Raw genomic sequence first — 13,241 nt, forward strand, 5'->3', positions numbered from 1 at the left:
AAAGAATGTTTCCTCTTGCGACATTGATGGCTACACTAATCGCATGCTTGAGATTTTCATTTCTTATTTTTTTAGCTATACACATGCAAATGTGTAATGTTTAGTTCTTGCTCATTCTGACACAAATAACCCATCATACTATTTCCTTTTATATAAACCCATGTAAGCCCACTAAAAAATAAGTTATGACCCATGTAAGCCCACTGAAAATAACTTACGACCCAAATACCCATCAAACTATTTTCCTTTTTTTTCTAACCCATGTAAGCCCATTGGAAAATTACTTATGACCCAAATAACCCAACATGTCATAATAATAAGATTTATATTCAACTAAAAGTTAAAAAGGCTTTCTTCACTTTGTGTATTCTGAGGGTTTTTTTTTTTTTTTTTTTTTTTTTTTTTTTTTTTGTACAAAATCTAACTAAAGTTAAAAGGCTTTCTTCACTTTGTGTATTCTGAGGGTTCGTTTTTTTTTTTTTTTTTTTTTTTTTTTTTTTTCCAAATAGGTGTAATTACTAACTTAATTAGTAGCATCTTAAATATCTTTATTCAATTTATGCAGTCAATATCCAAGTCCGCGAAATATTATTTTTTTTGCCACACCTTTTTTTTTTATGTATAACTGATAATTTATCAAAATGTTTTGACAATCAGGCTGATCAATCTAATTGTTAAATCAGAGTGATGTTATAGTTAATAAAAGTTATCATTGCTTTGTGTACTTTGTTTCTTGTTGGTTGATTTCCATCTTAATCAAAGTGTTGTTCTTACTTATTCCAAGTTCAACATACACAACACTAATATGACCAAATTGATACAACATTACAAATGCGACAATGATCCATGTCGATCAACACCAATCATTCAGATCAATTTCAGACAACAATGGCTTATTCAAGAAAAAAGCCGTTATGTTCGCAATCACTACCTCCATAACATTATTAAACGACTCTGGTGTTGCAACAGCTCTGTGTGGAGATAAAACAACATTGTCAAGCATGTATAACTCCTTTGGTACTTCGGGTTCATTCTCAAACACATCAAGACCTGCTCCTCCAAGCTCACCTTCAACAAGGAACTTCACTAGTTCCTTTTCGTCCACAAGGGCCCCACGCCCAATATTGACGATAACGCCCTTCTTCCCGAGGGCAGTTAAGACATCACGGTTGATAATGTGGCGAGTTTTGTTGGACAACGCGCAACAAATGATTAAGGAATCACTGTTGGTTGCAAGATCAAGAACAGTGGGGTAGTATGCATATGGAATTTGGGGTTTCTTGTTTCTTGAGGTGTAGGCAATGGTGCAGCCGAATGGTTCGAGCCGTTTAGCAACCAAGGTGCCGATATTTCCAAGCCCAACAATCCCAACTCGTTTTTCTCCTAACTAAACGATGAAAGTTGGTTATTAGTTAGTGCCATTAGGTGGTATATGCGACCAAGTGATCTTGTTTTCCAAAAATAAAAAACAAAAAAGAAAGCTTCTTGATGCCAAATCTACTAACTTTTAAAGCAACATCCATGATGAAACGAGCATTATTGGTGAATTTTTAGAGATATGAATTTGAAAGTTTTTATGAACCGAATTATTTGTCCCCAAGCTAGTTATTACCGATGATAATCTCTAGACCCATACATCCTTCATATTTATTTCGACTTTTCCATTTACCTTTTTGTTTTGAACGAAAAATTTGGATCACTGACATACCACTGTAATATCATCATGCCACCAGCGGAACAACCCGATCATATCCATCTCCACTAGGCATATTGCCTATACATTAATTCAGGAGGAAATCCAATAAATATAGAAACCCCCCTTTGTGGGAATCGAACCAAAAAACTATTGGTTTCAAAGTCTTATCCCACCTCTAAGATGCCATTAGGCTATAAAGTCACGGACGACTTGTCCATTTATCTACCAACTAGGGGTGCAAACGAGCCGATCGGCTCGCGAGCTACTCGAGATTGGCTTGAGAAAAAGCTCGAAACGATCCGAGCCTTATCAAGCCCGAGCCGAGTTTGAGCCTAAAATAAAGCTCGTTTGTTTATTGAGCCCGAGCTCAAGACTCGTATGTGAAGCTCGTTAGGCTCGTCGAGCCTTATCGAGCCTTAGTGTAAACGAGCCGAGTCGAGCTGAGCTTATTTAAACTTGTTTACAAGCCGACCTCAAACCTAAAAATATGATTATTTAGTAAATGAGCCCGAGCCCGAGCTTCACTTATCGAGCTCACGAACCTAAAAAGTCTATTATTTATATTATTTTATTTAATATATTAATTAATAGATAATAAACGAGACGAGCCCGAGCTGAGCTCGAGCTTGAGAAAATAAAACGAGCCTAACTCGAGCTTTGAAAAGAAAGCTCAAATCGTGCCGAGCTCTTATAAGTTAATCGAGCTCAAGCTCGAGCCTGACTAAGCTCGGACTCGGCTCGTCTCGTTTGCACCCCTAGTAGTACCTAGTGGCGGACCTAGCAATTTTTTCTTAGGGTGCGGAAAAAATTTATTATGTACGTGTTTTACACAATATTACCACCCTTAATATATTATTTGGTGTGGCGTGAGTAAACACTAAGAGGCTGTTTGGTAGCCTCTGAATGGTCATTAAGATGCTACCTCTTAATGGAACCTTTAAGAATTTTACCAATGAGAATGTAGAAGATTGTGACATGTGATGATTAACCATTCAGAGGTTACCTCTTAACCATTCAGACTTGAGGTTACCTCTTATTCATTCAGAGGTTTTAAACCATTAAGAGGTAGCATCTGAATGGTCATTAAGAGGCTACCAAACAGCCCCTAACTTTATATATTTATTTAATTTATTTAAAAGCATTAATTGTTAAGGGAGCTCAAAGATGGATGGTAGGTATACCTTGTTTCCAAGAGGAAAATGATCTTTAACGGGCCACAATCCGGCCCGAACAAACCGATGAGCAGCAGAAACACGCCTGAGGACGTCCAACAAAAGGCCTATAGCGTAATCGGCTCCGTCTTCAGCGAAGGCGGAGCCAGCGCCAGTAACACGAATGTTTCGGGCCCGGCACTCGGCTAAGTCAATATGGTCAACCCCAGCTGATGTTCCAACAACGCATTCAACAGAAGGATATTGGTCCAAGTGCTCAGCTTTAAGCGGGCTGGGCGGGATCACAATTAGGACCCGCGCAGATGCCCGGTGGACCGGGTACAATGGATCCGAAGATTCTATCGGGTTGAAGATGGTGTGTTTAGGCCAGGGCAATGGGTGTTGGAAATCAGAAAGACGATGGATGATTACAGCAGGCAGGTTGTTGTCATCGGCCATTGTACAATAAGTGTCTGTAGAGTGGGGTGGAAACTTTACACTTAAATTCTCGGCCACATATTCATTCAAGTAACCAATGTGGACATCTAACCATCACTAATGCTATACTGATGCCACGGGTATTTAAGTCTTGTAGTGGATCCGGGTGAGTTTTTCTCTCTAGGTCTCAAGTTCAAGTCTGGGTGATAGGGGTTTCTTATTGAGTGGTTTAAATTGGGGATCTATTATGCGAGAGGGTTCTCTAGCACGGACCCGGTTAAGACAACGTATGCTAGACCTCCCAACATTCGCGAAAAATTCACACCTTTAAAAAAAAACCAATCTAGACATCTTACCCCTCGTGAGAGAAAAAGTATCGGTCTTACACGAATCCCACCTGTAAGTATGTGAGAGGATGGGGCGTGTTTATTAATTTGGGTCAGTGTATTTAATAGATAGGTGTGTGAATAGTTAAAGTTGTTGGAGTTACTTGAAACTAGGGTGAGCATAAGTCGGGTTACCCGAAATTACCCGATACCGAACCGATATGATTTAAAAGGTTTGGTCTTCGGTCCTCATATTATCTGGAATTCGGGTTCGGGTCGGTACAGAAGACATCAACAAACAATGCGATGATGTTAGACCGTGGGGTATGGGGCTTGGGTTGGGGCGTGGGTTGGGGGAAAACGCCCAAGGCACCACCCCGGGTGGGCTTGGGTTGGGGCGTGGCCCCTTGGGGCTTGGGTTTCAAGCCGGGCGTGGGGCGGGGGACCAAGGTGACATGGCGGTTTGTGAATGACCAAAAGAAAAGATCCGTTGGGCTAGCCGTTGGCCAACGGCTATATTTAAAAAAAAAAAATTATTTTTTCTTCCATTTTTCACTATAAAACTCACATTTTACTTCCATTTTTTACCACATTCAACCACATCTTCTATACATCTTCAATTCTCCTACTACAAAACGAAAAAATGCATCCTTACAACCGTCCTTTTGACCCGAGCAACCCGTATGGATTCCAAGAAAATAATCCTAGTCCACCACCCACTCGTCCAATAGCTCGTCCATTTTTCATACACTCTCCTATGCCGCTAGAGATGCCCTGAAACAAAGACGGGATGATTTGAAAATTCTATCCCAGCCGATTGATCACCTACAGGGTGACGAGTTAGAAATAGTCTTGGCGTTGAGAGAAGAGATAAAAAGCAAATATAAAAGTTAGGATTATTTTTTTTGTAAATTTCTTTTTTTTTTTGTAATTTTCTTTATTTAAAAATATTAAAAAAAATTAAATTTGTGTTTTAAATCATATTGGGTCTGCCCGCCCAGCGGGTCAGTCCAGCCGGCCAGCCCACAAGCCCACCAAACCCACGCCCTAAACCCCCGCCCCGGTCATACCGTGTTCAATGTGGGTTTAGCCATGTCTGCCACCCCATTCTACGTGTCAACCAATGCCCAACCCAAACCCCAACCCAAGCCCCGCCATACCCCACGGCCTTATTACAAGACATGAAGAATGTGAAGAGTTTTTCTGCAATGGAAAAAGAATATATGAAGTAGCAAAACTCAAAAGAAAACAAGACACAAAGAAAAAAAGCTATACCTATTTTTTTTTTTATGAAATCACTAATCTCAGTTTCTTCAAAACCTCTTATAGCCTTGTTTTGTTTAGTACTCGAAAAGGGAAAAAACTGCAATAGATATAAATAAAAAATAAAATAGAAGAGGATATGATCTTTTGCCTAAGACTAAGCGGTATGGGTCCCGGCGAGCCCCGGTATGGAGAGCCTCATCCCTAAGGGGATGGGCCGTCACATCGGCGCCACGTAGGAGTGGTTTGGAGGGGATAGACCTAGGGGGGTGGGGGATGAACCCCTTTATGTATATATATGTATGTATGTATAGGTATATGTGAGAGAAGGGAGGAGAAGGGAGGCCCAGCGAAATCGTCTGTGGGCTGCTGGTTTAGTCGGAACGGGATGAGGGGGCGGTGTGGGGGACTGGCGCCGGGGCTCGCCGGGCCTTAGCCGGCCCCCATACCGCTTAGTCTTAAAAATTGGGAAAGAAATTCAAGTAGTTAAAAGTTAAAATTTAAGAATGATGTGTGTGGGGCTTGGGTTTGGGGATTTGGTTGGGGGCTTGGGTTGACATGTGGCGGATATGGGCTTTAGACTATAGGGTATGGGGCGGGGGTTGGGGCGTGGGTTGGGTACAAACGCCCAAGTCACCACCCCGGGTGGGCTTGGGTTTCGGCGTGGCCCCTTGGGCGGGGGTTTCAGCCCGGGCGTTGGGCATGCCTAGCAGTCCTACGTGGCCGACTCTTATTCGCTTATTGGCTAGGTCATGGCGGCTACATTTAAATTTCAAAATATAACCGTTTGGCCAAGCCAAACGGTTCAGCCAACTCGCTATAAAACCCCCAACCCCACCGCCTGTCCACATCGCTACCTGATACGTGGTTGAAAACCGATGTTCATAACTGTTTAATTTGATGTTTTTACACAAGTTTTAATTCCGAATAGCCTACTTTTGATTAGATATGTATTTTGCAGGTCTAGCGGAGTTAAATGAGCTTTTCGGGGGCTTTACGGGTCACCGGGACGAAAAACGGACCATCGGGACACAAAACGGGTCAACCGTGATGTAAATACGCGAAAAACGGAGATGAGGAATTAGAAGCACCATCGCCGACGCCGTGGAGGGCCGTCGGCGACGTCCCGTAAAAACCCGCGTCGCCTGAAAAGTCCGTAGACATTGGGTTTAACCGTCGGCAGATTTCGGAATTTGCGCATACCGTCGGCGACGGCTCATCGGAAGTGAGATCGCGTATTTTATGTTTCTTTGGTTTTGCAACGAAAAAAGACTTGGAGAGCATTCAATTCGGGAGTTACTCATTATTTTTGAGTTTGGACTTGGATCTTGGAGCCATTCTCACCAACTATTCATCCCCAATCCATATCCAACATCACACAACACCCAAATCATTATCACTTTCATTCACACAACCCTAATTCCATCAATCATCCATCTTTTCATCACCACCATTCCAATACAAACCCTAACCACCATTCCATCATTCTTCAAGCTTCAAGATGATCCAAATTGAGTTCCATGTATCCGTTGATCAAGCCTTGTTCACCATTAGCGGCTAATTCCTTGGAGGTTTCACCCCGGTGTAGGTTATTGTAAGTTTAGGGTTTGAACAATGTTTTAATTTGATTTTGTGACAACTTGAATTGTATTTGAATTGATTGACAATTGTCTTGCATTTGAACTATATTTATGAATTGTCGAGTGAGTTATGAAATTTGACTTTGCGAAACAAGTTTGTGCAATTATGCCTTGTCATTCAAAAGGTTTTACTTGTCCGAAGTAACAAAGTGCATTGTGGTCCGTGATATGTGTTGATAGCAATTGGCACCTAAGCTTTGATGATAGAAATCCGTTAATAACATACTCAAGTGAATTAAATTTAAAACATGTAAGAACCCTAGGATTGCAATTGGAACCGGGTGTGAGCCTTGTTTTCTCTATCTTGTTTAAACCTTTAATTACATTCTTGCAATTGTTAATCATTCATAGTTATCAACCCAATTACTTTAGTAGGTTTAATTCACATCTTTTCAATCAAACAAAAATACACAAAAACAAGATAGCAAGCTTCATAATTGTGACATCTTTTGAGAATTCATCTAAATCCATTCGCAAACCACATACTCTTCGTGGTTCCCTTGCTACCACTAGCTATTTGTTAAGGGTAAATAGGGCTTATAAATATTATCTTTGACCGGAGTGCGACACTCCGATCAAATTTTGGCGCCGTTGCCGGGGAGTGTGTGCGCTTTGTGTTTGGATATTATTTGAATTTACGTGATTAACTGTTTAAATTGCATAGTTTCTTTTCTTGTACTTTGTCTTTTTCTTTGTTACGCGGAGTGTGTTACTTGTGCAGGTTACAGGTAGTGTATGCATACGCGGAACTCCGGGAGGACTTCACCGTTGGTTTATGAACCAGAAATCGAAAGAGTAGCAAGGAGAAACTTAGCAAGCCGGTTAGAAGCAACTCTTGCATTGAAACCGATTCAATGGCAAACCAAAATTCGAACCACAACCTCAACCACAACCCAACCCAAACCAAAATCCGAACCAATTCCAATACCGAAGCAACTTCAATCCCGCCCAAAACGTCCAACCTATACCTCAAGAGCAGCCGGATGGTAATAACAACTCTAGACCACCCACACCACCTTTCCGAAACCAAAATCCCAACAACACCCAAAGAACACCCCAACAACAAAACCTTCACCGACAATATTCTTTACCCATTCACCTTGATGACCGGAATGTCAATTCCGACCGTAGAGGCAATCGAGATCGTGGCAATCCCGCGAATGAAGACCCGTTCTTTAATATAGATGATTTGAGAAACGTCATTCCCGATGATGAGCCGTTTAGTGTTCCCGGTTACCAATCGCCGGAACATGTGAGTGTTCATACGGAATATTCGGATGATGGGGGTAATTACGATGATCGGGTTGATGATGAAGATTGCGGGTATGTGAATAGGGGTAACGTCTACAATGATAGAGGTTTTGAAGATGATGAGTTTGGCTACCAAAACGCCAACTTTGTGGGGAACGATGACTAGGGGTATGGGAATGTGAGAAATGACGGTTATGAAAACAACTGTCAACCACGAAACAACAAACAAAGGAACCGGAATGATGGGTTTTACAACAATAATAACAACAACAATGCTAACCCTAACCGGATTCCTCGTTTCGTGGGAGGAGGTAATCAAAGAGTTAATCAAGGTGGAAACCGAAGAGGTGATAGGGGAGGTGATAGAAGGGATAATCGAAGGCCGGTGGATCAAGAAGTTAACGGTCCGCATCGTCGTCAACAACCTCCACGGGGAGTAAATGACCGTTTTAGATCGGTGGTTACTGATAATGACTCTCCAATAGTTTGTGAAAGGAGAATGTTCGATTGCAAGCCTCACTACATCAACATACTTCCCCATTTCAATGGGAGGTCTAATGATGAACCGTACACTCATTTGGCGGAGTTTTCGTCCATTTGTAGCACTATCGGGGGGCATAATTTTGCATTGGAAGAGGTCAAGCTTCGACTATTTCAGTTTTCGCTAAAAGATAAAGCGAAGCAATGGTTTCTTACACTTCCGGCGAATAGTATTCGAACATGGTGCGAGATGCAACAAGTATTTCTTGATGAGTACTACTCAATGGCGGAGATTGATGATGCGCGGGATGAAATAAGGTCGTTTCGACAACCATCGAATGAACCGTTGCATGAAGCGTTCACTCAATACAAAGAATAGATTCGGAAATGCCCACATTACCAAATAGAGAAGTGGGAATTGGTTAAGTGTTTTGTACGAGGATTGGATGATGAGACGTGGAATCGCCTCGAGTCAACGAGCAACGGAACTCTATTGAGCAATCATGAAAATGATGATTGGGAATTTCTCGAGCGGATGAGCAAGCGGTCAAAGGAAAAGGAATCGGCCGATAGAGCTAAGAAACATCCCGTTTCCCGGTCACTTCCCGATTTTGATTCTAAGGATCGAATTTCTACTTTAGAACGGGAGATTGCTCGTATGAAAAAGAAGGAGGTGAATGCGATACAATTCGCGGTGTGTGAAGATTGTGGGGATATCGGCCATAGGACCGATCAATGTCAAACGGGACCGGGTGATTACACCGATGTAACACCCCGTGTTTTCGAATGTCAAAGTCAAAGTCAAAGTCAAAGTCAAAGTCAACTTTGACTTCTTTGACTGTAAATAGTCTATTTTATGTTTTATTTGTATTATGTGGAGTAAGTGTTGTTAATCAAGAATCGAACTAATCGAATGTTTAACCGACGCGAAACGATTTACAACTATGAATAGTAGGAAGCAACAATGCAATAAAGTTAACCTATCAATAATCAAGCTAATCGAATCACCAATCGACTCGAAATTCGAACTATGCGAATTTGGAGTTATATTACTTGTGTGTGTGCCTTATGTGTTACCTGTGCGTGTTTACTTTGTGTTTTGTCTGGTAATTAATCGAATCAATCGAAACTCGAATCGAAACTCGAAACTCAATCGAATGCAATCGAAATCGAATTATGACGAATGGTAACGTAAGGATGGTGTGAAATATAGATGATTGTATGTTAGGAATAGTGATTGGGACTAAAAGTAATTTGAATAGGAAACTCTATCGTACTCGTATCATCTTCAATCGAAATCGAAATATCGAAAATCGTCGCATCGAACACTCGAACCAGGCTGTTGATCGATCAGGCTGTCAGCTGATCGAACAGCCCAGCCGATCGGACGGACTGTCCGATCGAGCAGGCTGGCCGATCGGCCTCCGATCGGCTGGGCTGTTCGATCAGCTGACAGCCTGATCGATCAGCCCTTTCCTCTTTTGGAGCCTATAAATAGGGCTGTCATTGTCATTCTTTCCACTTTTGGAAACTCTCTGACCGACCAGCTAGTGCTCCTCATCTTTTCTCAGATTTCTTCCGATTCCGGTAAATTTTCATCCTAAATCTTGTACTTTCTTGATCAATACACACTCCTACACCTTTCTATCTTTCAAATCTTGATTTCTAACCGTGAAATCATCAAGATCTAAGCATTCTAGGATGATGTTATCATGGTGTTCTTCAAGAACATCATGTTTTGGCCTCAATCCACCATGAATAGCTCGGATCTAACCGATTTCCACATAAACAAGCTAAGATCTATCACAGCTCTGAACATTTACATGATGTGAAGGATTGAAAGAAGGAATTCCAACTTTCTTTCAACTCTTTTACACTCAATGCCTTCAAACTGGTGGAAACGGAGCTTGAGTCAACTCACCAATCGTTCTAATGGATGAGTGGTTCAAGGTTGGGATTCTATCTACGAGGTTCACTGATTTCGGGTAAACGTTGAGCTAACCATTCCGAGCAGTTCACCTGCCGGACTTGGTGATTCCTGTCCGATCAGGGGAAGCAAGTAAGAACGAAAGCTCCATGGTTCAGCTCGTTGTCAAACTACCTCAATATAACGTCAAATAATCAGAACAGCCAAAGTGTTAGACGAACAGGCCGACCAGGTCAGGATGCTGACCGAACGGTTAGGCTGTCCGAACGGACAGCCCAACCGATCGGACATGTCAGCCGATCGACCAGGCCAGCCGATCGGCTAGCAAGCGGCCCCACACTTTGACACTTTCATGAAGTATAGTATTGAACGAGGTGATGTTCGATCGAACGAGCTGTTTGATAACAATGCTCATCGGATCATGAGATACTATGCTTCAACACTTAATCAATTTACAACTCGTAGTAGTAGTACGGAGTGCCACCCGATCGAACATGTTGTTCGATCGATCAGGTGACATCCAGCTGAGGACTCACTTTTGAAGTTCCTAACCGATCAGTTAAGCTGGCCGATCGAACAGGCCGTTCGATCGATCGACCCGAAAGGTAAGGACACTTCACTGTTTTCAAATACTACAACGAAATCTTCAAAAGGTCAAACCATCATACACAAACACATCCTACTCAAAGGAAGAAACAATCCACTCGAACAGTCCAGCCGATCGAGCCTACCGACCGATCGAACAGACTGTCCGAACGGACTGTCTAACCGAACGAACAACCCATCCGATCGGACCTGCTGTTCGATCGACCAGGCTGTTCGACCCTTCATCATTTGTTTCCATTCTACGTGTTACTCATCGTTACGATATCGAACTATTCAGGCTAACCCTACTCTCAAGCACTCCCTTCAATCCATCAATCAATCGCTGTGAGTATACTCGAACCCTTTTGCTTTAGCACTTTTGTGTGTTACATACATTACTTATCTAACATCACAATCGAACACACAACTCAATTACTTTATACGCTAACCAATATGCATGTATTACGTGACTAAATGAATGCTTGTTGATTGTGTTTACACGTGGAATGCTGTCTACCTGCCTTAACGACGTAGTACTATAGTTTGGACTCAGCACCCGTTCACACGAGGGTTGTTAAGGACAATTACTTGCATGGATTACGGTGGTAATCATGTATTGCGAACTGTCTCGGACAGTCAACCCGCAGTCATTGGTATCGATAGATCCATGTCGATAATTAACATGCTTCGTTTTCCTCTGAGTACGTGTTGGTTATGCGTAAACTATTTCGAACTCTATATGCTATTATCAAACTTGTATGCTCACCTTTACATTTATGTATTGACTGTATTTTATCGTATGTGACAGGTGTTTAAGATGTTTGCTTGCTAGGAAAGCGAGGCTAGAATAAAGCTCTAGAGCCCCCCAACAAATAGTTCTGTCAGGAACAAGCGTCTAGAGCATAGTTGTCTGTAGATCTTGTCCGACCGGGTCTTTAGGAGCATTTGAACAATATTTATATTATTCATTTAAATCTGAGTTGTCGGAACAGAATATTTGACTAGTTGTTATCTGTAATAATTTGTTTTATTATTTGGGACACGGTATGGGACGTGTTATTTAAACTAAATAGTGACGATAGTTGTTATGGAAACTTCTGGACAATCTGTTTCGCTCAGTGCCATGCCCCGATGATTCCGCCATCGGTTGGGGTGTGACAGATTGGTATCAGAGCCATAACTATAGGGAATTAGGCTAGACACGACCTAGTCCGGGTCGCTGTCTTAGAGACCTAGACTATAGTTAGGAACCAACAGACCAAGTGTATGTGCTATATCCTGTTACTCTTCGCTATCACTTCACTCGAATTTTCAAACAGAGTCAAGCGATTTAGTCGAGATTAGGTGTGAAAGCCGTAAACTCTCAACTGGATTGCTTGATCAATGCCGAATTTATCCATTTATCGATGATTTCCTCATTATTTTCGATAACAAACGAGGAGAATCATACCAAATCAGGAGTGAAATCCATATTTTGATGAATAATCTCCTCAATTTTACTAAAACAAGGAAGAAGTTGCTAAGCTAGGGGTGAAACCTTAACCTTGACAACTTGTTCCGGATTTTATTTATCTCACCAAAGCCTCGACGGACTCCAACGACCTGAACTCATGAGTACGACCTAGGGAATGTGTGTTGAATGCCCAAGAATCGAGGCAGAAACACGAACCTGAACGTCGAAACGTGACGACAAGTCTACTGTGAATAGTCGAATCGCTTTGGGTAGTCGATGTCTAGTTGCCGCAGACAATCTACTTCTCGATTTTATGTGTTTCGATTCTGAGCCCGCAACTGCCGACTCTGATGATTCGTCGATTTTATGTGCTTTATGTGTAATTATCTGTTTATGTGTTTAATTTTGGTACTTACTCGATTTTTGCTATCACTTCAATCGACACACACGACTCGTATTGCTATTCTATCTCAAGACGCTAACAAGTCGCTGCAATTTTAGACAACATAATGCTATGATTATACTATACTATACTATACTCGACATGCTATACGATTATACGATACTATTATATATACTATACGCAATCACTATATACGAACGACACGCGAACTTTGAATGATAGGATCTTGAGGCAGTCAGAATGCTCTATGTGCTTATAGGGAACCACGTACCTAGTGCCTCTGTGATTAAATGCGTATGTGCTTCTGTGCCTATGTGTCTCTGTGCTCTACGTGCCTACGTGCTTATGTGCTTCTGTGACAACGTGAATCTGTGGTTATGTGCCTGTGTGTTTATGTGATGTGTGTTTCGGGGTGTTCCTAAGCTTTAGTAAGTAGTAGATGTGTGAGGTGAGATTCAATCATGTTGTGTTGAGTCCTGTGACGCTATCTGTTGCAGACAATGTCGTCTGGATCCCGACACCATCTTACTCGCCAAGAGAAGAGAGACAAGCGTCTCGCTGCTATCATTGCCAAGAGTGTGGCAAAAGCTGTAAGCGAGGTATATGAGAACGTTAGTAAATCATCCGA

General features: G+C 41.9%; 1 protein-coding gene across 3 annotated transcripts; it reads right to left on the minus strand.

Annotated features, from left to right (window-relative positions):
• Positions 1-749: 749 nt before the first annotated feature.
• LOC110929695 (glyoxylate/hydroxypyruvate reductase HPR3) lies at positions 750-3,410 on the minus strand. Of its 3 annotated transcripts, XM_035987912.1 has the most exons (4): positions 3,056-3,404; positions 2,878-2,992; positions 1,709-1,774; positions 750-1,387 (listed from the first exon to the last, which is right to left on the minus strand). In XM_035987912.1, the coding sequence occupies exons 1-4, from the start codon at positions 3,304-3,306 to the stop codon at positions 854-856; spliced, it is 966 nt and encodes a 321-aa protein (XP_035843805.1). In that variant the 5' UTR covers positions 3,307-3,404; the 3' UTR covers positions 750-853. The 3 variants fall into 3 exon arrangements, with proteins under 3 accessions (XP_035843805.1, XP_035843804.1, XP_022028566.1); XM_035987911.1 differs by having other exon boundaries at positions 2,878-3,400; XM_022172874.2 differs by lacking the exon at positions 1,709-1,774 and having other exon boundaries at positions 2,878-3,410.
• Positions 3,411-13,241: the final 9,831 nt, after the last annotated feature.

The sequence above is a fragment of the Helianthus annuus genome, chromosome 3 (assembly GCF_002127325.2).
Source record: "Helianthus annuus cultivar XRQ/B chromosome 3, HanXRQr2.0-SUNRISE, whole genome shotgun sequence".
NCBI classification, from domain to species: domain Eukaryota; kingdom Viridiplantae; phylum Streptophyta; class Magnoliopsida; order Asterales; family Asteraceae; genus Helianthus; species Helianthus annuus.

Coding starts and splice junctions, on each gene's coding strand:
- LOC110929695 (XM_035987911.1), bottom strand. CDS start 3,306: ATGGCCGATGACAACAACCTGCCTGCTGTAATCATCCATCGTCTTTCT. Junction 1,775..2,877: donor ATTTTCCTCTTGGAAACAAG/GTATACCTACCA, acceptor ATTAATGTATAG/GCAATATGCCTAGTGGAGAT. Junction 1,388..1,708: donor GGCATGATGATATTACAGTG/GTATGTCAGTGA, acceptor TTCATCGTTTAG/TTAGGAGAAAAACGAGTTGG.